General features: G+C 38.0%; 1 protein-coding gene across 3 annotated transcripts in view; it reads right to left on the reverse strand.

The window, feature by feature from the left end:
* Nucleotides 1-27271, reverse strand: part of MYBPC1 (myosin binding protein C1) — a 48233-nt gene that overhangs the window by 2440 nt on the left and 18522 nt on the right. For 2 of the 3 annotated variants that reach the window (XM_065665134.1, XM_065665133.1), the window contains 14 exons: nucleotides 26918-27080; nucleotides 25364-25470; nucleotides 23992-24125; nucleotides 23292-23448; nucleotides 22587-22691; nucleotides 21763-21951; nucleotides 20200-20334; nucleotides 15346-15513; nucleotides 14766-14854; nucleotides 13207-13402; nucleotides 12290-12429; nucleotides 10444-10603; nucleotides 7979-8115; nucleotides 6918-7104 (listed from right to left, as the gene is read on the reverse strand). In XM_065665134.1, the coding sequence (XP_065521206.1) occupies nucleotides 6918-7104; nucleotides 7979-8115; nucleotides 10444-10603; nucleotides 12290-12429; nucleotides 13207-13402; nucleotides 14766-14854; nucleotides 15346-15513; nucleotides 20200-20334; nucleotides 21763-21951; nucleotides 22587-22691; nucleotides 23292-23448; nucleotides 23992-24125; nucleotides 25364-25470; nucleotides 26918-27080 (2067 nt within the window). Of the gene's footprint in view, nucleotides 1-881; nucleotides 889-2096; nucleotides 2156-6917; nucleotides 7105-7978; nucleotides 8116-10443; nucleotides 10604-12289; nucleotides 12430-13206; nucleotides 13403-14765; nucleotides 14855-15345; nucleotides 15514-16674; nucleotides 16744-19479; nucleotides 19486-20052; nucleotides 20128-20199; nucleotides 20335-21762; nucleotides 21952-22586; nucleotides 22692-23291; nucleotides 23449-23991; nucleotides 24126-25363; nucleotides 25471-26917; nucleotides 27081-27271 lie in introns of all 3 variants that reach the window. The other variant, XM_065665132.1, reaches the window with a different exon arrangement.

Raw genomic sequence — 27271 nt, forward strand, 5'->3', positions numbered from 1 at the left:
GTTTATCCTGAGTACAGATTTTAGGAATTTATAGCCTTTATTAACACAAGGATTATCCAATTAAAGTGCTATTAGTTACTATTGATTATGAGACTGTGCTATCTCATGTAACACCGCCATTGTTGCAGAACTGTTCACTCCCGACCGTAGGTAGATGCACAATACAGACAAAATAAAAAAAGAAAGCATGCTTTTTGGCATTCTTTTCAACTCATATAGTGCAATTGTGATGAGAATCATTCGTTTTTAAATGAAATTAACTGTGGAATAAATATTTCAGTTATGTAGAAGTATATTCCTATATGAGAATAACTGTAAATGAAAAATGCTGTTTTATTACTTGCATTTTATTCATGCTAATTAATCATGCTAACTCATGCACTGTTAAATTCCATTGAAATGTGCACTATTAGAAGGTAGTGGGATGTACTAATTAGGAATTACCATAGCAAGCAATTTTCGTAAAAATCTGGATTTCTGTGCATTAAAACTGTCATGCTACTCATTATGAAAAAAATTTTCATTAAGTGAAATAATGAAAATCATGCCATACTAGGCAGACATTGTATGACACATAGTCATAAGCTTCATATGCAAGAACCATATGAAAGCTTACCTTAGATGCCAATATACATTCAAAAATCCTTATTGTGTAACTAAGGGAAAGAGAGAAAGAGAAGTAACAATTTAATAGCAAACACAAAAGTAGAGAGAAGATGTTGAGTGAAATTATGCTTACAATTATGTCAAGATGATGTTTTAATCCTTAGTCATGTAAAGTATGTAGAAATAGAAACACATGAAGAGTAAAAGGTAGGGAACCAGTTCCACTTCAAAATGATCATTAATATGTAAAGGCTATATTAATATCTACAAGTAACTATGAATCTTGTCATTAGTCTAAAGTATAGATTGGAACCAAATTATGCAACTAACATTTAAGATAAATGTTTCCAAACGTAGCTTCAAAGAAGCTAACACATATATATATATAGTATTTTCCACAGGGGAAAAAAAAAAAGCACACACGTAACACCGAAGCATATATATATATGTTGAAACTCCATAAGGCAAAATAATCAAGTACAGACTAATTACATACCTGTGTACTATAGTATGTACTTTGCCATATATCCACATATACATTACTTAAAGCATGCTTTTTACTCTATAGAAGCCCTTAGTTTTAATTAAACATTTTGACTCTATAAAACACCCATAAATATATACATTTATATTTGTGTATGTATGTAAAAGCACTCAACTTTGTGGCTATTGTAGCCTTTTAAGAAAAAAACCCTTAGTACTTCAAAAACTACAGGTAGTCTGACTTCTTAACATGTTTTGGTTTGAAATAGTAAATTTGGAAGCATAATATACTGCAGACTAGCTTCTGGGCACTTCCGTCATTTTAAAATTGCACTGTCTATATTCTAGATTTGGGCAAGGTTACAAGCAAACACCTTTCTATAGAAAGAGCCTAATTCTCTGAACACTACAGAACCTGAATATAAAATAAGTTCTAGAGGATATGGAGTAAAAATCTATCTTTGTAACTATAAAGTTTTCATTGATTTCATTTGTATCAAGATTTCATCCTTAGATTCTGTAGGTTAAGCTTAGGCATGGATTATAATTCTGAGAACTAATTTGTAACCATAGACTAATCTGTAATAAGCAATGCCGTTTAAGCAAAAAAAATTACTATGATACTTATGCTCTTTCAATAATTCTACAAACTATCTGAGAGCTGGGTTTTTTGAAATGCAAATGTCTATCTCCTAGAAAGATCTAAAGGTTTTGGTCGAAGGTCATCACAGTCGTGAAATACATTGATAGGTAACAGATAGTTCTATGCCCAATGGCATAGCAGAACTATGTCTAAACCCTTTGTAACTCTCATGTTAAAAACCCATATTCTTGATTAATTTGGCCTTCTTTGCTCATGTGACATACATGGTATGCCATGAGACGCTAGCTAATTTAATCTAAAAAAGCAAATAAATACACACTTTGCATGCAGAAAATGCGTTTGCATGTGGAAAGAGAGGGAGGGAATGAAATGGAATACCCAGAGGAGTATGCTTATTATAAACCTGATTATTCCCCGACAAGAAGAACGGTTCTCCTGGGTTAATTACTCCTTGATATATCACTGCAGGATTAGAATATTTACAGTGGTATTTATTCACATTTGAATTTTTTCCCAGTTGATTTTTACACCTTTTTAAAACATATTTCTCATACAGCATATTTTCTACCATCAACCTATTAGAATGACCATCAACCTTCATTTCGCTCATAAGATAAACATTCTTTAAACCCATTTGTTTAATGATAAAAGTATGGTGCTCTATCTGAACCTTTTCATTGACCTCAATGAAGCTGACAACGAATCAGTTCTTTACTGCTTGCAATAGGAGATTTACAGCCATATTTCACAATCCATCTCAACAAATTTTAAAGATATATACAGTATTTTCTGTAGTAAGATGAATACAAAACATTTATAACGAGATTCTGTGTATGCTTCTTCTTCCAAGATATGTGAGGTAGAGTTATTATTTTCTGTAAGATCTATTACTTGACTTCTTACAACACACTTATATTTACAATAAAAGCCAATTGTATAGAGCAGCTTATAGAACTGCCACCTTTAAGTTCACTCATCAAAACTTAAAACAGAAAAACAAAGTATTGCCTGTCTGAAATAACATCAGCACAAGCGAAACCTTCTTTGAGGAAAAAAATGGAATTTTATAGTCTTTACTATTGTGCTCATAATTATCACTCGAACTTTTTCAGGAAGTAAGTATTAAATGTAGTAACAACAAAGGGCTTTATTTTTTTTTACACCTAAAATAATGTAAGCAAATAGCTTAAAAAGTAGAATATTGTAGCATACTGATAGTATTCATAGCCATAGTATTCATAGCTACACGTCTGTTTAAATACTATGCAAAGTAAGAAATACTAGACTGCTCTGTGAGTAGTTCTATGACATTCCTAGGATTGAGCAATATATAAATTTTAGATCTCCAGTACCTCAGAAATAATAGAGGGGTAAAAGAAATTCTAGCGAACATATCTAAAAGTCACTACAATATATACTGTTGCATGACATAAAGCTCTATAGCATGGTTTACTATCCAAAGATCTGTAATAATATAGTGATTTAATATTCAGAGAGCTGTATTAATAGCACTGTAGCTAGTATGTTCACCAGATAGATAAGTAGCATATCCTTGAGCCTGTTGTTCTTATTCAGGCAACATTCAACTCTATCTCAGAATTTTATGAATCCAGACCTTGCTTGTTACTTGCTGGAATAAAGCTGAACCACGTCAAAGTTACACATGTGCTATAAACACACACACACACTGCAATCCGTTTCCAGTGAGTCAGAAATTCGTAAGTCTTTACTCTGTCAGTGTGATGAGCAGTCAGCCGAGGAGCCCTCCTAAATGAACAAACAGGCTGGCAAATTTAAGAAAATGGTAATTCAACACTTAAGTCAATAGAACAGTGAAATAAGATGTAATTACGTTTTTATGCTCTGGCTGTTTAATCTGCATTTGCATTTGTCTGTATCATATAGCAAACTCTGAGCCTACCCTGGTTTGCCAAGCTACAGCTGCTGTGTTCACTTAATCCTATTCTCTTTGAATTCATCAGTCGAACTGCCAGTCATGTTAAGAGTGTCAGCACTGAACCCTTACAACAGCTGTCCTGTGTCTAAGCCTTACAAATAACTGGTCTAAGCAGTCTTCAAAAAGGAGCCTAAAATAACAGCTAAACCCACCAGGATAAAGAGAGGAATCTCTGAAAGGGTGACCACTCACAGCCCAAACCAGTGGGAGAGAACCACAATACCAAGCTTGGTGGGATGGGGTAGGACCGCATCAGGTGATGGTAAATAGGAAATCAGGTTCATAAACTAACCATTAACTAGGGGTGGTGGGGTTTAGATTGATGAAGCAGTCATTAACACATAGCCTAGGTGGGATTCTAACAGCCTGCATTTTTCAGGACTTCTTCCAGATGGGATGCAAAACAAAAGCACTGCTCTGAGCAAAATGTCTATGACATAGTATTTGGTTTTTTCCAGTTGATTTCTTAAAGTAAATATTATGTTCTTTGAGAAGAAAGAGGCTTTTTGAGTCTGTAAATGTCTATGTTACAAGCAGTCAGTGGGTGTGAGAGGTTTTACTTAAAAGCGAGGAAGGATGAACTAAATCTTGTCATAAGGAAGTAATTCTTACAGCCTCATTCTCACTGTAACAAGGACATGCTCAGCTGCAACCCCAAGGTGCCAGAGGAATTGAGATTGTAGGACATGATGCAACCAGCTGATAGGATGATTAATACAGCCTTCAGGACATGATGCCCATGCATCGATCCAAGGTTTCCTTTGGGATGAATGATCAGGGGTATACCTGAAACTCACTGAGGTGCTAGCATTAGTCAACAATATTAAGAACTAAGTCAGCCTCTCAGACTCACAGATCTGGAACCAGTCTGGAGATGTCATTTAGTGCATATCATAACCCTAACAAATCGTACTGCTGTCATTCTTCTAAACTGCTTTTAAAGCCTTTTGGTACCAAAAGCTCTGCAGCCACCTCTGCAGGAAATCTGCTCTAGTGCTTCACTCTGCTGACTTGTCTACATGAAATGTTTGCTGATGTGTTGCCAGACCTAACTTTTTTGTTTTAATCTTTAATGCAGCCATTATGGAAAGAATCAGCTGTGAACTGAGTCTGGCAGCCTGTGAACACAGTGCATTATTTACTCTCTATTTCAAAACACTACTCAGAAAACTGGACCTATGAAAGTTAAATAAACATTTGTGAGCAAAAATCGTTGAGGGCATAATCTCAGTTGTACACTTTACTGAACAGAACTGTAGCTTTTTTTTCCCCATATATGTTGATTCTGATTGACTAGAAAAGGATCTAAGCATTCCCAACCTATTTCAGATACCAATCCATAAATGTCTACAACTTAAGAAATAAGATTCCCCACCAGCAGTGGTCAAAGGCAATAAAATCTCTCCATACTTCTCTCTTAAAACTCTAACATAGAGCAGCTTCCACTGCTGGTGAACAATTTATTGGAAATTGTTGCATATTGAATGAGAGCCTGAATGATGACATCGTGTTTGTATATTATGCTTCAAAACCAGTCCTGATATCCAGTGAAAAAAAGTTCCAATATCAACAGAGCATCTGTATTTCACAATAGCTGGAAAAAGAATTACTGAAGAATAGTATGCAATCCATGACAACATTTGGAGTTTGTATTTCCTAAAATGGAGAGATATTAGTTAAATTATTTCTTATCTTAAAAATATTTCACATTACTCTGCACATTACATAAAAAAAAAATCTTTGTAAAACAAAGGACAGAAATAAACAGCTTCTTGTATTTCAAACGTAGCATTTGGTTGTACTACAAGCAAAGTGCTGAAGATCAAAAGCTACAACTGAGTGTAAATGCGCACAAGAACTTTAGGGCTTGGGGACTTAGGGAGTTAAATGAAATAGCAAACTAACTTGGCATTTCAGTATAAAAAAATATGAAGCAACCTTCTCACGTGATGAGGTCTTCTGTTATGCTGTGAAATAGAAGCTTTGCTTGTGATTAAGGAAAACAATCATATATTCAGGATGAGGATATCACCTTTTAAACACAGTATCTTAAAAATAAATCATAAAAATTAAGAAACATATTATGCATATTTTCATTTTACATCAGTTAAAAGTTCAGCTTCATAAACAAAACATTTATTGCAGTGTCTTTCTGCTAGCAGATTTGAGCTGTGGAACAAGATACATCAAAAAATACAGAAAACATAAATTGAAATCCAAAATAAACAGTACAATCCATAAGGGTATTAACTATTATGGCTTTCATTATAGACTATCATGATGGCAATATTATAATTAGGGCCATATTCAGCTAGCTTGAATTCCCAAGTTAGACCCTTCTTGTCAGCTGGCTTTAAGCAGTTTTCCTTACTTATAACTTCGTACTACTTTTTTTCCAGAAATACTTAGCTTATTCTGCAGTTGAAACTAAAGCCTTTGGTGAGAGTTAGTCCAGCTAAATATGACCCCATCTTTTCCTAGGAAGTAGAAAAATATGGTCCTGAGATTATTCATTAGTAGTCCAATCCAAATCCTATTGCCATTCATAATATCCCAGTCAATGCTAAGCTATCTGGAACTCATAAAATTTATCTATTAATAAAAATAAAGATATGTCTTCAGTCATAGAAGGCTAACTTATTTTGCAAAATCCATAGTTTTGAATACTTTGTTCTTAAAGCAAGTGCAGCAATTATAGCAACTAGCTTGTGTCCTTGAGAACAATAGTGGGGTTTGCGACATGATTTTTCTAGCAAAGTTCCTTGGAAGCAAATGTTTGGTTTGTTCAATAAGTAATTTTAAAGTAGAGAATGTCTGCCCTAAGCTAATCTTTCTTCCTTCTCTCCTTTTCCCCTTGCCATTTCCTTCAGAGATCTGTCTGTTGTCCAAGATGATTTTCTTAATGTTTTCCTGGAGAACTGTATGGCTGAGTCTTATTAGAGGTTCTCAGGTAAGTGGCATAGCTCTGAGAATGACCGTTTTGTCACCTGTGAAAAAGTCCTTGCAGTCACTGAAGATGTGAATTAGCATGGGGAGAAGGAAGGGAAAGATCATATAGTATAAGCACAGCATGTTTGTCCTCCAAAAGAGAACAGAACAACCAATGTACTTTATTTTGTCCTAACCATATTATTATTTTGAACCAGGAAAGTTAAAAAAGTTGTTTGAACTCCCTTTTGTATTTGTCTTGAATACTTTCCACTCCTGTGTAAATAGTGTTCAGACATTCAGACAAACAAGGCATTTGCCATGTTTTAAACCCCTTACCTTTTACTTCCAGTTTGCAATCAACTTCTGCTTCTCCAAGTGTATTGACTGCTCGGCAGGTGTAAGTACCTCCGTCATAGGGACTGGGTTTGCGGATCTCCAAGGTACAGACACCTTGGTTGCTGAACATTCGGTACCTTGGGTCATTCATTATAATGACTTTGTTTTTCAGCCAGGTAATTTTGGGCTATGGTAAAAACACAAGAAAGCCCACATGCACAAACTTATTGACTGGAGTATTTTACCACTTTTTGTGAAGTTCATTTAAAGTTGAGTAATTCAGAAAGGATAAAAAATTAGATTAAACTAGTCATAAAAAAGAAACTGTAATTCTTAACATGGGCTGCATCATGCATCTGTTCTTAAGCATGATTTTTCAAGTGTAGCTGCCATTCCATAAAGTCATAAATGTAAGCCTGTTAATCAATATAAGAGGTGCTGTGCTATGGTAGCAAACATCTGAGCAATAGCTTTTTGCCTCCAATTACTCTTAGTCAATAAGAAAAACATTTTTTTTTCACAGTAATTTGTGGTCAGAAACTGAAGGTAAAGAGTGAGCAGCAACTGTTCTTAAACACCCTTGAGTTCTCATTTTACTGGGTCAGTTTCTCACAACAGAAAATAGATCACAGAAAGACACAACTCAAAAGAATATGGAAGATGCATTGAGCAGTACATCTGAGAGCCAACACAGTCCCCAGAGTATTCTTGTGATGTGCTTACTTAATTAGCTTTTTATAGAATAATTATGGCTTTATTTTGGTAACAATCTTTACTGATACATTAACTGTACATCTGTTGTCAGTGCTGGTCCCAGTATAGCCCAGCCTTTTGTTGGGGTTCTACACTTTCACTGAATTATCTGTGGGTTTAGTAACTTTTATAATGCCTGTAACATAGGGAAGTAGAACCTTTTTTTGTATTCTTTAGAGCCCATGCCATTCTTTTTGTCTTCAGCCTGGCTTTTGAGTGAGACAAATAGTAAAAATGGTGTTACAGGATTTATTATCAGGTTAAACTCTCTCATGTTTTAACTGATACTGTTATGAGTGATGCTGTACCTTGGGGTTGCCCCGAACACTGCAGTTCAAAGTAGCATTGTAACCAGCTACAGCAAACGTGTTGACTAGAGGCTGAGTAAACATCGGTCGTTCAGTGAAGTCAAAATCGTCGTAAACTGGGTATTTGTAGACTTTACCTATGAAATGAAAATAAAACATTTATAAAAAGAGTGTCACCATGTAGCCAAATACCCATCCATCTTAAACAGCTGCAGAGTCAGTTCTGATCTGCACTGCTTCAGGTACCAACGTGATTCTGATAATTGCACTTGTAGGGAGGCTGGAAGTAGGCCTGTGAAGTGACTATAGTCCTTGGTCATGCTGTAGTATAGATGTCTGAGAGCTTCTGTTTCCTGAGTAGGTGGTACATAAAATAATGCATATGTATTCTGTGTATTTGCCTGTGTGCCCTGCATGTTACAAAACAGGATGAACCCTGAGACATACTGCAGGATGCCTGTCTTGTCAAGACTTGTTCACTCTATTGCCAATTACTTTTCACAGTTTTCTCTGATTACAAACTAGCACTGAATCTGAAAATCCATTTTCTTTCTGCTTCATACAGTGCACTAACAATACAGATACCTGAATGGATGTAGTTTTTGTACAGGGAAGACACGGTAGTAAAATCTAGTTTCTTACTGCCGCTTTATCCGTGCTCTGCAATTAAGGTTATCATCAATAAACCACTTTCACCCACAAACGAAGCTGCCATTTAAAACAGCTGGACAGACTGAGACCTTTTCCTGTGCATAGGTATCGTTAAACATCTTTGTTCACTGAAACCTGACCCCACCTCTCACACTGACTTCAGTGCAGCTTAGGTGGGTTGTACAAGTTGTCTGTCTTCTTCATCGTGGCAGTCATGTGTTCCTTCCTTTCAGACAAATTCAGGTGATCTGGTTTGATTTTCTTCCTTTAGACCACCTGTTTGTAGAATTTCCCTTCCGTAAAGGGGCAGCTATTTTCTGGTTTATTTATTTGAAGTTTACAGTACCATATCAAACTGACAGTTTCTGAAATGTCAGGGTTTCTGACAGCAGACTCAGAATCTCTCCAGCTCCACCTGCAAGAGATGTGAAGCAGGGGTTATGGTTATCTGTTGGATCCTGCCTGAAATGGACAGGAGCACTTGCAATGGCTGATGCCAAGTCTTCGCTGGGAGGCAGTGACACACCAGTTCTAACAGAACAGCTGCTTTACTCCTCTTCCAGCTCTTGCTGACTTAGATCTGCCAGAGGTGACACAAGTCTGAGATCCAGGATTATAGAAAATGTCAGAACATGGGAAAAATGTCCCACTCTTGGACCGGTCTTGTTTAACATCTTCGTCGCTGACATGGACAGTGGGATTGAGTGCGCCCTTGGCAAGTTTGCCAATGACACCAAGCTGTGTGGTCCGGTTGATATGCTGGAGGGAAGGAATGCCATCCAGAGGGACCTTGACACGCTTGTGAGGTGGGCTGATGCCAACCTTATGAAGTTCAACCATGACAAGTGCAAGGTCCTACACCTGGGTCGGAGCAATCCCAGGCACGGCTACAGACTGGGCAAAGAAGAGATTCAGAGCGGCCCTGCGGAGAAGGACTTGGGGGTGCTGGTTGATGAGAAAATGAACATGAGCCAGCTTCAGTGTGCGCTCGCAGCCCAGAAAGCCAACCGTATCCTGGGCTGCATCAAAAGGAGCGTGACCAGCAGGTCGAAGGAGGTGATCCTGCCCCTCTACTCTGCTCTTGTGAGACCTCACCTGGAGTATTGTGTGCAGTTCTGGTGTCCTCAACATAAAAAGGACATGGAACTGTTGGAACAAGTCCAGAGGAGGGCCACGAGGATGATCAGGGGACTGGAGCACCTCCCGTATGAAGACAGGCTGAGGAAGTTGGGGCTGTTCAGCCTGGAGAAGAGAAGGCTGCGTGGGGACCTAATAGCAGCCTTCCAGTATCTGAAGGGGGCCTATAGGGATGCTGGGGAGGGACTCTTCTTCAGGGACTGTAGTGATAGGACAAGGGGTAGCGGGTTAAAACTTAAACAGGGGAAGTTTAGATTGGATATAAGGAAGAAATTCTTTCCTGTTAGGGTGGTGAGGCACTGAATCGGTTGCCCAGGGAGGTTGTGAATGCTCCATCCCTGCCAGTGTTCAAGGCCAGGTTGGATGAAGCCTTGGGTGGGATGGTTTAGTGTGAGGTGTCCCTGTCCATGGCAGGGGGGTTGGAACTAGAAGATCTTGAGGTCCTTTCCAACCCTAACTATTCTATGATTCTATGTTTCTATAAAAGAAACTCCAACTATGAGCTATGTGACAAAACAAGAAGTCCTAATACAAAATACCAGACTGTTACTCGTACATGGGCTTGGGGCTAGGAATGCATTGGAATGATTTAGGGATATGAGCTTTACCTCTAATCACCTTCCAGCCTCTATAAACACACCCCTTCCCCTTTGACAAGGAATGGATAATTAGCTAACCATCCTTTGCAATCAAAGCGCTCTCTTTGGTCATTGTTGCATCCTCACTGAGGCCGCACATGTTCTCAGCGAAGACACGGAAGTAGTACTCATTTCCTATGATGAGCTCATTAATGGTGGCACTGGTGCGGTGGTAGTGTTCCATTACTGTGAACCATTCCTGAAGGATACAAAACCAGAGAGTAAGCTTTCGCCAGTGCCCTGCATCTCTAAGCCATTAACTGCTGTCTGGTAGAATCATCATGTAAGATTTTTCTTTGGGAATGTTAATGAATTCTTGAATAGTGAAGCTAACAATAATTAATGAAATGAGTGATAATGACAATATGACGTTCACTGCCGAGCAGTGAAGGCTGAATGGAAAGTACCATCTACTGAATTGTTGCATGCTGTTAGCTGGGAGGGCTTGTTTTAGGAAATCCAGTAATACAAAGGTTGTACTACATGAGACAAGGCAGGCTCCTTCATTCTCTATAGCCTGTGCTGCTGGCAAAAGGTACAGCTGCAGACATGAAAACTGCAGGCTGGAGCAGAAAAGTAGTAGCATGTACTCATCTGCTGTATCGTGTACTCACAAGAGACCAATGCATCAATCTGCCCCCTGTTCTATTTGTGAGAAATGTAATTTTATGCATGTGGTCCTCTGATATCTAAAGGCTCAGATGGGGAGGTGGGTTTTAGCACTTTAGTCTTGAAGCAGTAAACAGGACATGTGAATTCTATGCTAGTACACAATACCTAAATAACAAAGAGAGATGAAAGAAATTAATGCTGAAAATAGAATTCATATAAAGTTCAATATGACCACAGCAGTGTTTTTTGCTTTACTTTACTACGCCCGATACAGTTTTCTTGCTTTCCTAAAGATGAACCTGTGCTGAGTTCCCCATGCCACATTGATATTTGATCATCTTTAAGAGCCAAAGTGCCTTTGGGAAAACAGTTTTCTGTAGAAGACCGACTGCACCAGAATTGCAAAATTCATCACCACAAAGAACGTGGAGAAACTATGACCAGAATGATCCATGACACACTGGACCCTTGACACTGCTGTTGTGGCTTTCTCCTTAACACAGTAATTTAGAGACAAGGGACATCATTGTTCTGGACACTGTACAGGGAACATGTCTTCTTACAGTCTGAAGAGAAAGAAAAAATGAAGGGTGGGTAGGGAAATAGTGACATAAAAAGAACAAATTGATCAGATCATGAAGCAGATCAATGTATTAAAGGGATGGGCATGTGGCAAAAAGATTCCTGTAGGTAAGGCAGCTTCCAAAATATTGTCCTAAATATCCAGTGTTTAAATTTGCAGTATTAAATGTAAGAACCTAACTACTGTGTTAAGGAACTGCAAAATTAAGTCTAGTTTAATGAAAATAATGAACTTCTCTAGATTGCACTTTTCATCTGCAGGTTTCAAAGCATTTTATGAATTTTATATATACCATTTTGCCATGGGTGGTAAGGAGTGGCAATGAGTTGCACAATGTGACATTACAAGTTCTAGTAGCAACCTGTTGACTTCAGAATTAATATTTTGGGCTTTCATTTTCTCTACTGAGAAAAAGGAAAAAAGAAAAAACCAAACCAGAATTACTTCCCTCGAATCCACCTCTTCTTTCCTTTTTAATCCTCTTTTTGGCCCCTGAAAACTCCCATGTCTAGGGTTTAGGTACAGTGAACAAGAGTGTTTTAGGATTTTTAGAGATGCCTTGTAGATTTTCTGAACATTGACTAATCAATGCTTTGTCCACCTACATCACTTTAGGCATGCAAGTGTTTTATTTTTAAAAGGCAGAATTTATGAGTGCATCAGCCTTTTAAACAGCTCCTTATTGCTTACCATACTCTTCTTATCTGCTTTTTGAATAGTGTAGCCAGTAATGGCAGCATTGCCGTCATCCTTTGGTGGCTTCCATGACAAATTTACATTCTCTCCCCAGACATCATCAATAGTTACAATCTCTGGTGGGCCTGGCCGATCTGTAAGGAAAATACAGCAGCTGACATTTCCCACTGTTTGCTTTCCCTATCTGTCTCTTTCCTACATGTCTTCCACTTAGTTTGATTTCTCTATCTCTTAAAACACAGATATGCCAAAACCAATGTTGAAAGAAAGCTGAGGCTGCAAAAGAAAACTTTTCAAAGGGAGGCTATGTCAGGATTATGGAAAACTTTGCTTGACCACTTTGAGAGCACAGTTTACAATGGGCATATGCTCTTTTATTGCGTAGGAACATGATATTTTGGAAAAATTAAAACCAGTGGAAGACGTATTCCTGAAAGGCAAAGTCGGACAATTATTATGAAGGCTGTGCTACCAGTTTTGCCTATGATGTAAGGAAATAGATTGGTAAAAATGGTAAATAGATGTGTTTTCTTGTCTGTATTTCCTACTTCCATGTACTTCCAACACTTAGGATTTCTTCCACATTACATGTGTGATGAAGTTACTATGAACATACTGCCATTTCTGTCTATGGATACCCTGCAATGGGAAAAATCCTGCATCCTGAATAGGCAAGAACATGAAAAGCATAACAGTGAGGAAAAAATAGAGACTGACATGTTCCAACAAACACCAGCTATTGTGTAGGGAGGTTTAGTTAGAGACCACAAACCAATATCCGAGTAATTGGACTTGGAGAGTTATCACTGTAAAGAAAGATGTTCTTTGGGATTCCTCTGCTTTCCTATAGCCTTGGAATGACAGGAGTCTGCTTCTGTGGCATGCACTTATTTCTGTTTCTCAAAACTTACCAACTATCTGAATATCTATTGTAGCTTTGTCCACCAAGTTCTCTACTTCCACTTTCATGTCATATTCTCCAGAGTGGCACCTTTCTGCTTTTCGGATAAAGATGATGGTGTCGTTTTCAGTGTTGCGGATGTTGATTTGGTTCTTGTCGATTGGAGAACCGTTTTTCTCCCATGATACTTTTGCCCTTGGTCTTCCCTGTAAGAAGCCAGGAAAAAATTTGTATATGATTTTGGGAGAGAAAAGGGGGTGGAGAAAAAATGGGTTTATTTCCCATTTTTTCAAAACAGGAAATAAAAGACATCCTGAAAGAAACAGAGAATTCCTTCTTAAATCATGTGATATTTGAGTTGCAATTATATTAATTCATCTAAAATGCAGCTTTCTTTCCTTTCTGTTTTTTCCCCTCAGGAGACCGAAAATATTTTCGTAATATGGCTAAATTGGAAAATCAACTTTATGAATAAATTTGACAATGAATTTCCATTTTTCTGAAAGAAAAGGGAAAAAATGCAGAAAGTGCAAACCAAAGCATTTTTTGTTGTGGAAGTGCCTACATTCTCTACACTGCCAGTGAAAGATAGAAGTGGGCCAAACATCCAGGCATCCCAAACTCTTTTCTTTCATTGCAAAGAGCAGTTGGAATAGTTGTTAGGTAGGCTGGATTGACATCTCTTGTGTGACATTTTTGTGGGCCTAGTTGTGCCCAATTTAGATACTTATATAAGAGTGAATTCCACCTGCTTTACTGTGGAATTTGCCTTCCAGAGGCAGTTTTTGCCTCCAGAAAGGGTAATCCCACACCTTTTTGAATGCCTTACCTTAGAGAATAACCATACAATATTCCTTTAATTTCCCAAGAGCAGTATATCTTGCAGTGTATTGCTGATCAAGCTTTTATTAGGCTTTTAACAGCCTTGTAGAAGCCAGATGATGCTCACCCAGTATCTTTAGGTGTGCAGACATGAAATAGAAGTGAATTCTGTGATTCTTGTACTCACAAGAGTAAGGACCCTGCAGGTAGATAGGCAGTCATTGTTGTAAAACATATGGGGATGAAGGTTAACGCAATGCTGTGGAAAAATGTGCTATATCCTTAGAAATAGTAATATTATAGCTGTGTTTTCAAGAATTTGAAAGTTGCAGTTTCTATAGGAGACAATGAAACTCTGCCCACTCTTCCCCTCCCTTTAACTCTCTTATGACCAAAAAAAAAATGATTAAATACTACAGTCCCACCTTTGAAGCCGTATCTACCTACTGGCAGGGTAACCATTTTGCAATGTACTTGCAATTAGCTTACGTATAATATCTTCTGTGAGTGTCCTTTGGATGACAGATGACGAATCAGTCTGTCTAAGCTAGTTACCCAATTAATTAATTGGCTTAACAGAATTTCTTTGGGATGTCAGCATAAAAGCTTTCAAGCACCTGTGTACTTCAGTGCGCTTCCACATCTGCAGAGCTTAATTCACTGGTCTATCAAAGTTAACTTGAAATAAATTAAAAAGCAGCAGTATAAGAAAAAGAGTATTTTCTTGCCAGTGCTTTAAGTTCTTACCTGGAAAGGAATAACAAGATTCACAGTTTCTCCAACTCTTCGAGTATAGGTTTGCTTTAAGTGTCTTGGTAGGCGAATCTTTGGAGGTTCTGAAAAAAGCCAAGAGCTTGTGATTGACATTTATCTTTTGCTCTAACTGCTAGGCATCAGTACAAACAGAAAAGGCTGTGGCCTACAACTCCCAGAAGAGACTAATGAGTGAGGTATCATAGATCTCTTGGTCCCACAATGTTACACACTGTCGGTTTTTGTAACAACAAATACTATGGTGGTCTGAATAGGTGAGAAGCTTAGCACAACTTAAAAAAGCAGCATCAAGTTCAAGTTTGCAGGGGAAAAAAACACACACAAAAAAAAAAAAACCCACCCAAAAGCCTTGGAAGCCTGAGCAATAAAATCTTAGAAATAAACAGAGAGAACTGTGATTTTTCTTTAAAGATGGTTTCATGATTTCTAGCCCGCACACTATGGCTCTGTAAAGCCATATCATCCATTTCCAACAAATATTAGCCTTAAAAAGACAGAGCTAAGTATGGGAGCAGAGCGTATTTGTGGATGAGCGTAGGCAGGAGGATCTTACCTATCACTTCCTTGACTAAAATAGGCTGTGGGTGGTACCTAGGTTCACTTTCACCAGCAGCATTCACAGCTTTTACTCTCACAAGGATTTTTGAGCCAGTTGGCAGGCCATTGATAGTAAATTTCGTCTTGTCTGTCAGCTCCGGGTTAGCCACAATCCATTCATCAGCTAGTTTAGGGAAAAGAGGATGGGAGGATGGGTCGAAAGAATAGGGAATTATAAATGCATCCACTGCACAGATGAGGAAAATTACAGGACAGTAACATATATATAAAAATATATATACTTTATTATGATATCTATTGTATTTTAAATTATATATATTCATTATATTCTAATGAATACTCCTATTTTGTGTTTGTTATCTATCGTGCTATAACATTATATTGATGCACTTTCATATGTAGGAAGAATGTTTCAAACCTTAAAGGATTTATGCTTATTATATATTTAGATAAATAAATTCTTTTAGAATATGTTTATCAATTAATTATACCAGAGAGAAAACTGATTAGTTTTTAAATTCAGCTGATAGAACCAAGGGGGACATGAGTATATTTCCAAAAGCACTCATCATTCCTGTAACAGTTTCCTTGGAGAGAAATGAGTTCCACAATTAATTTCAACCAGTACTGAATACCCTTGAAAGTACTACTGAGAGTGCAGGGATGAGAAAAACACAGAATATTTACAAATTGCAATGAAATGTCATCTGTCCTCATTTAAAGGCATTTAAAATGCATTTAAATAATGAGTGCTCTGTCCAAATTATTCACTTTATCCCAGCATTCTTGGGTTGTTTTTATCCTGCCCCTAAGCAGATCACATAGAGTGATCATAGCAGTTCAGTCTTTCAGAAAAGGTCCAGTTACAAGCAATATTTTCCTTTCCAGCCTGTCCTCCAAACATAGATTGCTTTATCACTGCTGGTACCTTGACATTTGGAGTCAGTAGCAAGTCAGTATCAATACATAACAATTATGTAAAGACAGCATTATAAAATTGGCACAGAAGGCAAGAGAACTATTATAAACTAGAGAGCCCTGCAGACTTAGAGCGCAATACTGTGGTACATTTTCTTAACTCTATGTCTTACTTTTAGGAATTAAGTTCTCCTTCAAGCTGCTTCTTTCAGCTTCTAACAGAAGAGGGTTGAAATCAATGTCTGTTTCCTAAGCACCTCACCCTCCCCCCTTGCAACATGTACTGTAGCAAATTCTTTATAAGCTGTTGCCCCAGATATTCCTTCTCAGAAATTTAACTTTACTTCTATGAAGAGATTTTTTTCTTTCATTAAAGAAGACTTATATCCTTTGTTGAATACTTTACCTTCCACGTTAAAAGGTGGCTCCAACAATTCCTCAGACAGATCTGTCGATATACCTTGTGAGAATCCATCTTTAAAATTAATCAGAGACACCCACTTTCACACAGATGGAGCATTTTGTCAGTGGTTAGCAATTCCTGTTAGTAAGTATGCAAAGATAGATGCTGGGCTTTTAAGATATAGAGGTCCTGTATTTAAGGAGACTGCAGGGAGGAAAGAGATGGGAGGAAGGCATCTAGATCAAAGAACAGTAATGAGTGATGCTCACAGGAAAGCTAAAGGATAAAGGAAGAGGAGGAGATAAAGTTGTTTGGGTTGAGTTTTTTTCCTTTGGGCCTGATCACAGCCTTGGAAAGATGAAAAGGAAAAGACAAAAGGAACACTTGAAAGAGAGAAATGAAACAAAATGATGATGGGACAAAAGGTAGAAGGAGAAGAAAACAGATCATAGAAGAGTGAAGAAATTCAGAGAAGAGTTCTGAGTAAGAGAGATAGAAAGAAGGGAAGTCTTGGAAAAAAACTTGGGGAAACAGAGGAAGAGAGCACATTTAACTAAGGCAACATAGAAAGAAAAGTAAAGAAGGCTAAAACCATGGATGATGACAGATACGATATAACCGGTAAGGCTTTATTTCCTGGACAAAGCTCTTACTGCCCTGAATTTCCTGGAATCTTGCTCTTGACTATTTTCAGGATAATAAAAATACTATTCTAGTATCTATGCATGGTCCTGGGTGGGAACACTGGCAAAGATCTCAGCCAACTGTCTCCCAATGCTTATTTACTAACTATGAAAACAGATCATCTTCAGATACAATGGCCCTTTAAAGGCAGATAAACATAGTGTCTTAGGGAAAACTATGGCCAAGCTCCTCAGGCTACCTTTGGAACTTCACACAAGAACTTTATTTGGAACTGACTTCTCCAGCGTCAACAAGATTTGGTCTATTACACATCACCACAGGAAGAGGCTCAAGTCAGATGTTGTAAACTAGCCCTTGGGAGTTCTCTGGTTGCATTATTCACACCTCTACAATGCAAAATCCAGACACTCATGATGAAACTCCAGTTCGGTAATATACACAGAGCTGTTAAAGGTGCTACCATAGCTAAGGAAGTCCTAGAGTACAGCATGTTGATCAAGTTGTGAGGTTCAGACTAAAGGGAAACACCAATTTTTGTGAAGCCAAACCAGTGCTCATGGTATATGATTCTTTTAAATTATAGTTATATATATATATATTTTGTCTTCCTATTTTCAGCTTGTGATTTCTCCTAATGATTGCTATGATAAGGAAGCCTCAAAAAAAAAGCCTTCTTTAAAACTGCTCCAGTGACAATGATAAGGGAATGAAGAAGGTAAAACCAAATGAGTTTACAAACAGATAACTAAAAGAAAAGAACAAAAGAATGAATATAGACAGCCATTAAAAGTACCTTGAAATTAAGGAGAGTTACGAAAAATTATAGAAGAAATTAGTTTGAGGCAGAACAGGCACTGAAAGGACTGAGAAAAGGAGGCACTATGATATCGCAAGAAAGAAAAACAGGACTGAACACAAAGAAAAGGATGCATATTCCAGTAAAGCATCTTAATCGGTATTTTCTACTAAGCTTTCTTCTTCCTAACCATTTTCATAACATATATACATAAATAGTGTCAATTTTGTATATATAGATGTATATTCATATATAGGAAGCATATATAGATATACATAAACACTCAGAAAGCTATGTAAAATACATTGTACCCATTGTATTTTAACTGAGGTGGGTAACAATAAAATGACAGACTTCACTGCCATTTTGTTGTATCTTCATAGGTTTAAAACCTATCTGAAAAAAAAAAGAGAGTAAAGAATTTGCTCCATTCAAAAAGTATACAATCATCTTCTGAGTAACAGTCTTTAAAGGACAGAGTTGGAAGATTCCTCTAAAAACCTAGTTTTCACTAGTGTATATATATAGCACTTTTAGCTTTTCCCCCACCATCCTACCAATGCTAAACAGAGCATAACATACAGCACACACTGAGGTCTTCACATTGACATCCCCCTTTCTATGCCCATACATCTTGCCTGTCCAATGGAGGCATTATTGGAATGCTGCACCTTGATGTAAGACTGCATGCTTACTTATTCTGAGCTGTTCCCACAGCTCCCTCCCAGTATACAAGGAAAACCTTTCCTACCATTCCAGTTGTTGTCTGCCTTCAGGTAATCTTCTCCAGACCTCTGCGCTTCTTGCAGTCTGTTCCTGCTCCTTACGGATATTCAGCTCAATACTACAAGATGCTGAGTGCTCCTTAGAAAAGCCAGTGGTTCTTCTTCACTCACTCTCCCACTTGTCTGAGAGAGCCAAGGGAACTCTGCTCCTGTTGGATCTGACCACTTTTGTGAACTACTGTTTTCCTGGATTGTCTGAATTTAAAACACGCCACAGTGTGAACGACAAGTTCTGTCATCTACCTCTTGTCTCCAGGCTGCGGACTGCAGTCATGAAAAGGTTTTGTTGAAATAAATGCCTTTATGAAGAAAGGTGTCCAACTCATCACTTGGTTTACAGTGCAGTTAAGAGGAACAGCGAGCAGAGCTGAAGATAACTGTGTTGCATTCATCCAAATACAACAATCTGGAGTCCCACTGATGAGCATTTGCCTACAGATGCTAGGTATTGTGCATACCACTTCAAGCTCTTTGATACTTACCCAAGTGCTGGTGGATTTTAATTTTTGTAAAGAGGCTTCGTTTGATGCCAGTTCAGAAGAAAATCTGCTGGAAAATACTGTATTTCTGCTGCTTGATCACCAAAGACTTTTAGTTGTAAGATATAAATTATATTTCCCTATTCCTTGTGTCAGGTTTCCCTATTCCTTTGTCAGTTTATTCTCTTACATCTCTCTCACATCTTTCTCTTACTCCTTCAGTTTTGTATAGACTTATGTCTCAGATGGACATAGTTAAAGATCTTGAATCTAACTACACTGAAACATTGGAGAAATTGAAAATCAAGACATGAACTTTGCATGCCTAGGAAACTTTTACAGCCGGCCATTGGAGAGGCTGTCTGTTCTCAGTATTGAGAACTGGCACTTGGAGTAGCCAATTAGTAGTAATGTCAGGATAGGGATTACCACACTGAGGATCGGCTGTCCCTAAAACCCAGCCAAGCTGCACATATTTTGGACCACACATTTCCTATCCATTCATCCATCCACTCTTTACTGCACTGACTTCATTCAGCTCAAAAAGGAGGAAAGTTATTCACAGAGTATTTGGTACACTACAATAGATTATGTGGCTTTTGATTTGTATTTCAGATCAAATGTTAAGATGCGTTGAACTACAATCAATGGGTGGGATCTGGAATACAAACCAAACAAGCCTGTGCAAACCCCTGCTGCTTGAAGTTTTCTGACTGATTAGTCTCTGCCTTAAAGTGAAAGCATCTAATACCTGTAGAGAAAAAATGGAGAAAGTCTCACCTACTTACACTGTGAATAACATACCGCAGTCATTGTCACTTACTTCCTTCAAAGCAGTACTCTACAACATAGCCGTCTAACCCTGCTGCTCCAATGTGGTCTGGTGGCCTCCATTTCATTGTAACTGAGGTATCAGTCACTCCATCCACTGCCAGGAGAGTTGGTGGGCTGGTAACAGCTGAAGCAAGCAGGCAGAGGGGAGAAGGCAGAAAAATGTGTTACAGTTAACAGTTTGCACTTATGGTGTGTGTTCCTCTAATTAAGCATCATAGGTGACAGGCTAAATCCTGCCTATGAGGCATTTCCAGTCATGCCTGCCATGTCTTTCCCAATTAGGACCAAACTAGAAGAAGCAGGTATCTCATCCCATATCTTCTCACAGGCTGACCCAGAGTTACATTCCTCCTGCTGAGGAATGAGAAGGACAGAGTGGTGGAAAGCAGAGCAGAGAAGTTGTGAGTAGTGTATTCTACGACTGCAGGTGTCTTCTGGCAAGAGGAGAGCATGCTCTAGCAATAACAACCACCATCTTCCTTCTCCTCTGCATTGTGGGGGTGCCACTGAGCAAGGTGGGAACCTTTGCTGGCCTACAGAACAAGACACCTTTCTTTTACAGGGGTTTGTGGTTATCACAATAGTTAGAAAATCTGTTTCTTTGTACGAAAAGGCCACCAAATCAGTTTGTCACTAGGTGAATGGCAAGGCTGTTACATTAATATAAAGCAGTAAGATGACATGTAGAATAGTATAAAATATGATCTAGCCTAATCTGGATATAGAAAATACGTGATACCTTTCTGGGAAAAAAGCCCCTACTTCAGCTGATGTATATCCGTAAGGCAGAGAGAAAGGAGCTATTCAAATTATCTCATCACATGATATATTACAGTATTATGCAAATTCACTTATTTTTTCCATAGATTTCTATCTTTATGATAAATTGCATACATGTGGGGTTTTTTAATGGAAATATATGGATTATTTGTGAATGCTTGTATATTTTAAATGGCAAGCTACAATGTAACAACAAAACAAGCACTGAAGCATGAAAGAAGTCTCATTTTCATACAGAACAGCCTGCGAATAGTGATCTCCAGACTTCTGGTCAGTTCTGATCATTTTTCGGCCAAAAGACAGTGCCTGATGGAACTTAGAGAGGAAAAAGACATACAAAACAGCAAAGACTATAATCCATCATCTTTATCAATTCTCTGAACTGTCAGTTTGACTGGCAATAGCTTCATGCTATTGTCTCAAGAGGTACCTAAGATAGATACACAAAAACATGGAACTGTTACTTCCAGTCCTTAAAACATATTGGCCATAGTACTGATCATATCACGCTCACCTATAGCAAGTCACTGTTTTATTTTAGTTCACCTTTTTTCTGTCTATACATCTTTGTTTCTTGATTATAAAAGACTATAAATCCTTCAGGGATAGACACATAGTTTTGGCACCACCTGATAAAGACAGGTGCAGCCTGATAAAGACCTGAGCAACACAAGTGCAACAAAAACTACAGTTATATAATTAGATGACTGTAATAATGTGTTAAAGGTAACTTTCTAAATACATGTTTATTTCTGTGTTTTTGATTACTTACCCAAGGGAACAAAGGACTTTGAAGGCATACTTGGTTTGGAAGTGCCTATTGCATTAACAGCAAATACACGGACCTCATAAGCAACACCTTCAATCATCTTCTTTGGCTCAAAAGTTGTTTCTTTTATCAATTCAAAATTCAACCTCATCCACCTGGAGCTTTGTTTCTTTTTTCTTTCAATGAAATATCCTATTGACCAAACAAAATTTTATTATAGTGAGTGGTGGCATAAAGCTCGGTAGTGAGTGGTCTATTTTTTGACTGCCCAGTGCTGCCCAGCCTCAACATGTCCTTCTAGCTTTAGAATGGCTTATTGTTAAGTTTTACCCACTGCAAGTTGTCTTAATACTCACCTGTTTGCTTGGCTTTCACAGACATGCATGAGCTTATTTTGGACTTCCCTTACAGCACCACTGTATATAGCTCACAGGGAAAAGGGCCTGATTCTGCTGGCCTCAGGGTCCCTTTGACTTTCCTCTCAGTTCAGTGTATTAGCATATACTACAATTTTCTCAGTAAATTGTTTCTGAAATTCCTGCTACCATTCAAACAGACTAACTGTTCAAAGTTTGGTAGTATAAAAGGTTGTCTTTGAACGAGTGGGATTGATAATGTGACAACATGCAAAATGACAAACCTCGAACCATTAGAAAAACAAGTATATGATAAAGTCGAAGATTGGGTAGAACATTATTGCAACTGGATAATCGAATTACAACTCTCCAAGGACTGAGCTAAGTGCTGATCTTATTGTGCCCCTTCTCTGGGATATGTTTCTTTTGTCTGTATTAGAACATCACCACAAAAAGTAGAAAAGTACATACCTAAGATGGGTGATCCACCATCATTTGCTGGAGGTTCCCAGGTCATAACACACCAGTCTTCACCCACCTCAGTCACGTTTGGTGCCTGAGGAGGATCAGGTACATCTGTTGTAAGCAAAGTGAATATTAATTAATTAATGATTTTTTTTTTTTTAATTCTTTTGCATAGGTTGAACAAAAAATGAATATTTTTGAAGTGCAGCAGGAGTTCCCAGCTAGGAGAGGAAGAAGGTCTTTGTGGATCCTGTCAGGTAGTTAGGAACAGATAAATGCAAAGCTCTTCAGCACACTCAGGACTCTTAAGAGGCACTTGAGGATGTGTGATAAGACAGAACCCACAGCCACATGAAGAATGGAGAATGTTAAGGACAGCCTCAGGCAGCTGCCCCTGCAATATGAGATGTCAGGGGGGTGATAATTAACTCCTGCTTAAATCCCATGCTAAGCTCCTGGGTCCTTCAGTAAAATATCCTTTCACCTCAATTCCACATCTGAAAATAGGGACATACAGGGAAATTGAAGTTTCCTGAGAATCTACAACAATTTGTTAGCTAGGGAGGACAGCATTTACAGAATCCCCTTAAACAGAGGAAGAAGAATCTGTCTATGGTTGGGGTGTGGAAAAGTAGCATTCTCCAAGGCACATATATTGAAAAGGGTTGTGATAAAAGTCATGGCTCATGTGCACTGTTTCACATGACTTACCAACCACTTTAATGTTGATTAGAGCTGTGTCTTCTCCAGCCTCATTCTTTAATGTTATTCTGAAAGGTCCTGAATCTTCCCTCTCAGCTGCATCAATAACCAGACAGCTGCTGTCTGGGTATGTTTCTGCCCGTATTCTTCCACTGTCTGTGATCCCCTAAGAATCAAAAGAAGCAGAGGGAAAAATTTTATTTTCTGGATTGAAGAATCAAAACACTCAAAAATCCAAATCCAAATGCAGCACAGGACACTTCATCAAAAAAGCTAAAACACCTATAAGAAAAAAACGCTCTAAAAGCTCCGAATTCCAGCCACCTAGTGATCACAAAAATGAAAATAATAACTGAGGGACAAATAAATAACTTTAAAATATGGTAACTGGGAAATATGTACAGTAGAAGGAGCCGTTTGGTAGATTTTCACTAGTTTTTTCCTGCATCTCATATGTCCCTCTCCTTTACGGTTTATTTATAGCAAACCCATATATTTTCCTTCATTAATGTCAGCGTTTTCTCAAAAAGACCCCCAAAACGCTAATATTTATCCATCTTACCCTTCATTTTTGAGTGAGAAGAGTTTTTGCATGTCCTCCTTGTTTTCTGCCATTAATGCAATGTCTTCACAAGGACAAAGGTTATTTTTTTGGAGGAAAAGACCCCTTGTTAATTAAGCTAAAGAAACATCTATAATGACAATGTACCTTGTCTCCTCTACTCCACACAACTTTTGGAGTTGGCTCGCCAGTGATGGGGATCTCAAGTCTTAGTTTGCTTCCTGCCACTACTGTCACAGTGTTATTTTCCCCAAGACCATCCAGGTGGAGTTTAGGAGGATCTGAAAAAGGAGAGATTGTCCAAATTTGCTGTGTGACTGCCAGCGTCAGAGCTCACTGACTTGGCAAAGGTCTGCAACATAGAGAAACATGCTCTATATATTTTCCTGGTATTTTTAGTCAACTGATTTTTTGTGTGGAAGAAAATTTGTGAAGAAAATTTCTTTTAAAAAAGTAGTTGTCTAATGAAAAATAAATGATGCTACCATAGATGTTTTGGAATAGTAAGACCATTGAAAACAATAGATCTATCTTCCTGGGGCAGAATTATGTGTATTCGGGTAACTTCTGAGAGACATTTCCTCTAAGTGGTTCTTGAGAATTTCCATTGCAGGCTTTCTACAGCACTTTTTACCATGCCTCTGACATTATTGTTCTTATAGTTTAAATCCTTTTCCTGAAAGCTAAGTGGTCACATTTTTTTACCCCATGTGTACGGGGAACAACTGATTAATACTCTCTTACAACTTTTTTTATTTATCTCAACATCACGACATACCCCTCGAGTACCCCTTCCTTCTTCATTCTCTCTAAACCTTGCCGAGGTTGGTTGTTTTTTTTTAACACAGATATCCCATTTCTTTCAGCTTCAATTACAGAACATATTTGCTAAAACTTTGGTCATTTATATTGCTCTCCTTTTGACTTCCAAGTTGCTGATTGCAGTTAAAAGCCAGTGAGGTGTTGTCTTGGGAAGTGTCAATGCTTTGTTTAGTTTTTGTTCAAAAGACTGGGATTATTAACAAACCTTCTGTTTTGCTGAGTGAAGAAAAGCTGGCCAGAAGTATTGTGCTCTCTACATATCAGTTAATGTATTTGGGGAATCAGTAATGTATTTAGGGAATAGGCAAATATGTACCTATTCTACTACTCTTTTACGAAACTAAATCACATTTCACAATGTCAGAAAGCCAATTCTTCAAAGAAGACAGCACTGTAGATCTGAAAAGAGGATAGCAATACAAACTTTTAATAGTGGTTTAGGTTTAGGAATTCAGCATCAATAAGCCTTCCTCATTAGCTCCCTTAGGCTTGTAAACTATGAGTGGGTCTTGAGCACAGGCATAGCACTCTGGCTAACTCACTTGAACTTTGCAAAAGCAGCAGGCTGTTTTTCTGTGGTAGATGCCTGCTCAGAGGAAACAAACTGATTGTAATCAAGGATATTTCACACTGCTTTTAATTGCTAAAGGTCAGAGAAAGAGATTGCTGTATGTAAGTAATTGTGCCAAGTACTTACCCACAACATGTACTTTGCATGGAATATTAATATTATAGGCATCTGGTACAAACATGTATTCACCCTCATCATCAACAGCAGCACTTGCTATGACAAATCTGTGGATTCTGTAAAAAGGTGAAAAAAAAAAGGTCTAAATTATTTTTGAAGACTTTGAAGCTATGAGATAAAATCTGTGAAAAGCTCAGGAGATCTGTGCAAGTGTGTAAATTACCGTCTAAAAACCATTTGCTGGCTGCTTAGTGGTATTTTAGCTGATTAAATACTGTGTGATTTGTACAAAACATTATTGAGATAACCACCAAATAATGTAAGCAATTTTAATAGTTTTTGTTCGAACACAGAGCTAAAAAAATACAGGAGTGCAATCTCTGACACAGGGATTTTATGCTGCTAGCATTAAATTGTAAGTTGGTTATTCAAGAAGAAATCTTTAGGTGATCCCATTGTGGGAATATTCTGACTTGTTAGCAATCTTTGTGATAGGATCCAATATTGTATTTGTTTGGCAGAATAAAGAAATGGGTGAGCAAAGTGTATACTGCTCTTACTACTTAACCATGTCTTCCAATATGATGATATTTTTGCTCTCCTATGACCTGCTGTGCTAAGCTCTGTTCCCTTCTTGCTCCCTTTTCCCTCACCTTGGCCTATGGGCCTGCATGGGTTGTGAGGAGAATATTCAACTTATGTCCCTTACTACAACTGAGAGAGCATTAGGGAGTCTATGCAAACATTTTACAGCCTGTTGAGGAAGGGAGGGCTGGGGCACCTCTCCTATTAAGACAGGCTGAGAGAGCTGTGATTGTTCAGCCTGAAGAAGAGAAAGCTTTGGGAGACCTTAGTGCAGCTTCCAGTGCCTAAAGGGGACCTACAAGAAATCTGAGAGCCACTTTTTACAAGGGCATATGGCAATCTTATGCGGGGAAATGACATTAAACTGATAGAAGGGAGATAATCCTTACAAGGGCATTTTCCACTTGTATGAATGGTCTGCTAAACTGAAGTGAAGGAGATATCGTTAAAGGTAGGAGCTTTTTGTTTGATTTGGGGTGGGTTTTTTGGTTTTGTTTGAGTCGGTGTTTTTTGATTGGTTGGTTTTAGTTGGGTTTTTTTTTTGTTTGTTGTTTGTTTGTTTTTCCCTAAACTGACAAACTTTCCATTAAAAAGTTTTTTCCATGAAAAAGGATAGATTAGAGATGCAAAGGGACCTCATATCTCCAAATACTTTACAGAGATACATGTTGAGTTGACACAAACATAATCTATCAGAAAAACATTTAAAAGCTATGTACTAACAGCAGCAGCAATGTCAAGAAAAATGAATAACTTTATCTTAGATGGATCAAGGGTTTGATGATTGTCCTCCACAGCCAAAAGACACATAATGAAAGGAGGCAAGGAGACATGGCTTTCATGATGATGAAAACAAATATGTTTGAGGGACAGAGGAGAGGCTTGGTTACCAGATAATTTTCAGTGAAATAGCTCACATATTTGCACATCTCTACAGTATTGTTACATCGAAGTCAAGTCAATACACAACGGGCTTACCTTCCTTTGTGATAAAGCTTTACACGGTCACTAGCTTCAACCAGTTGCCCATTTTTGTACCATTTTCCTTCCACATTCTCAGATATCTCACACTTCAGGTGGATTTCCTGTCCAAGCCTCACAGTCTGGTCTTCGAGTGCAAGTGATATCTTCAGTGGTCTCACTTAGGGAAACAGAAGCAGAGATATTAGTGCTAATATCAAACAATAGCTCATGGTTCTGTCACAGAGCAGCTACTAGCCATCACAAGTCTTGAAATCAGAAAAGTGCCTCCAATAATAAAGTTCCCAAGTCAAAATACCAGCAATATGTACATCTAAGCTACATAAATTAACCTCTTTTCATTTAGCCTGA

The sequence above is a fragment of the Lathamus discolor genome, chromosome 1, assembly GCF_037157495.1.
Source record: "Lathamus discolor isolate bLatDis1 chromosome 1, bLatDis1.hap1, whole genome shotgun sequence".
Taxonomy (NCBI): domain Eukaryota; kingdom Metazoa; phylum Chordata; class Aves; order Psittaciformes; family Psittacidae; genus Lathamus; species Lathamus discolor.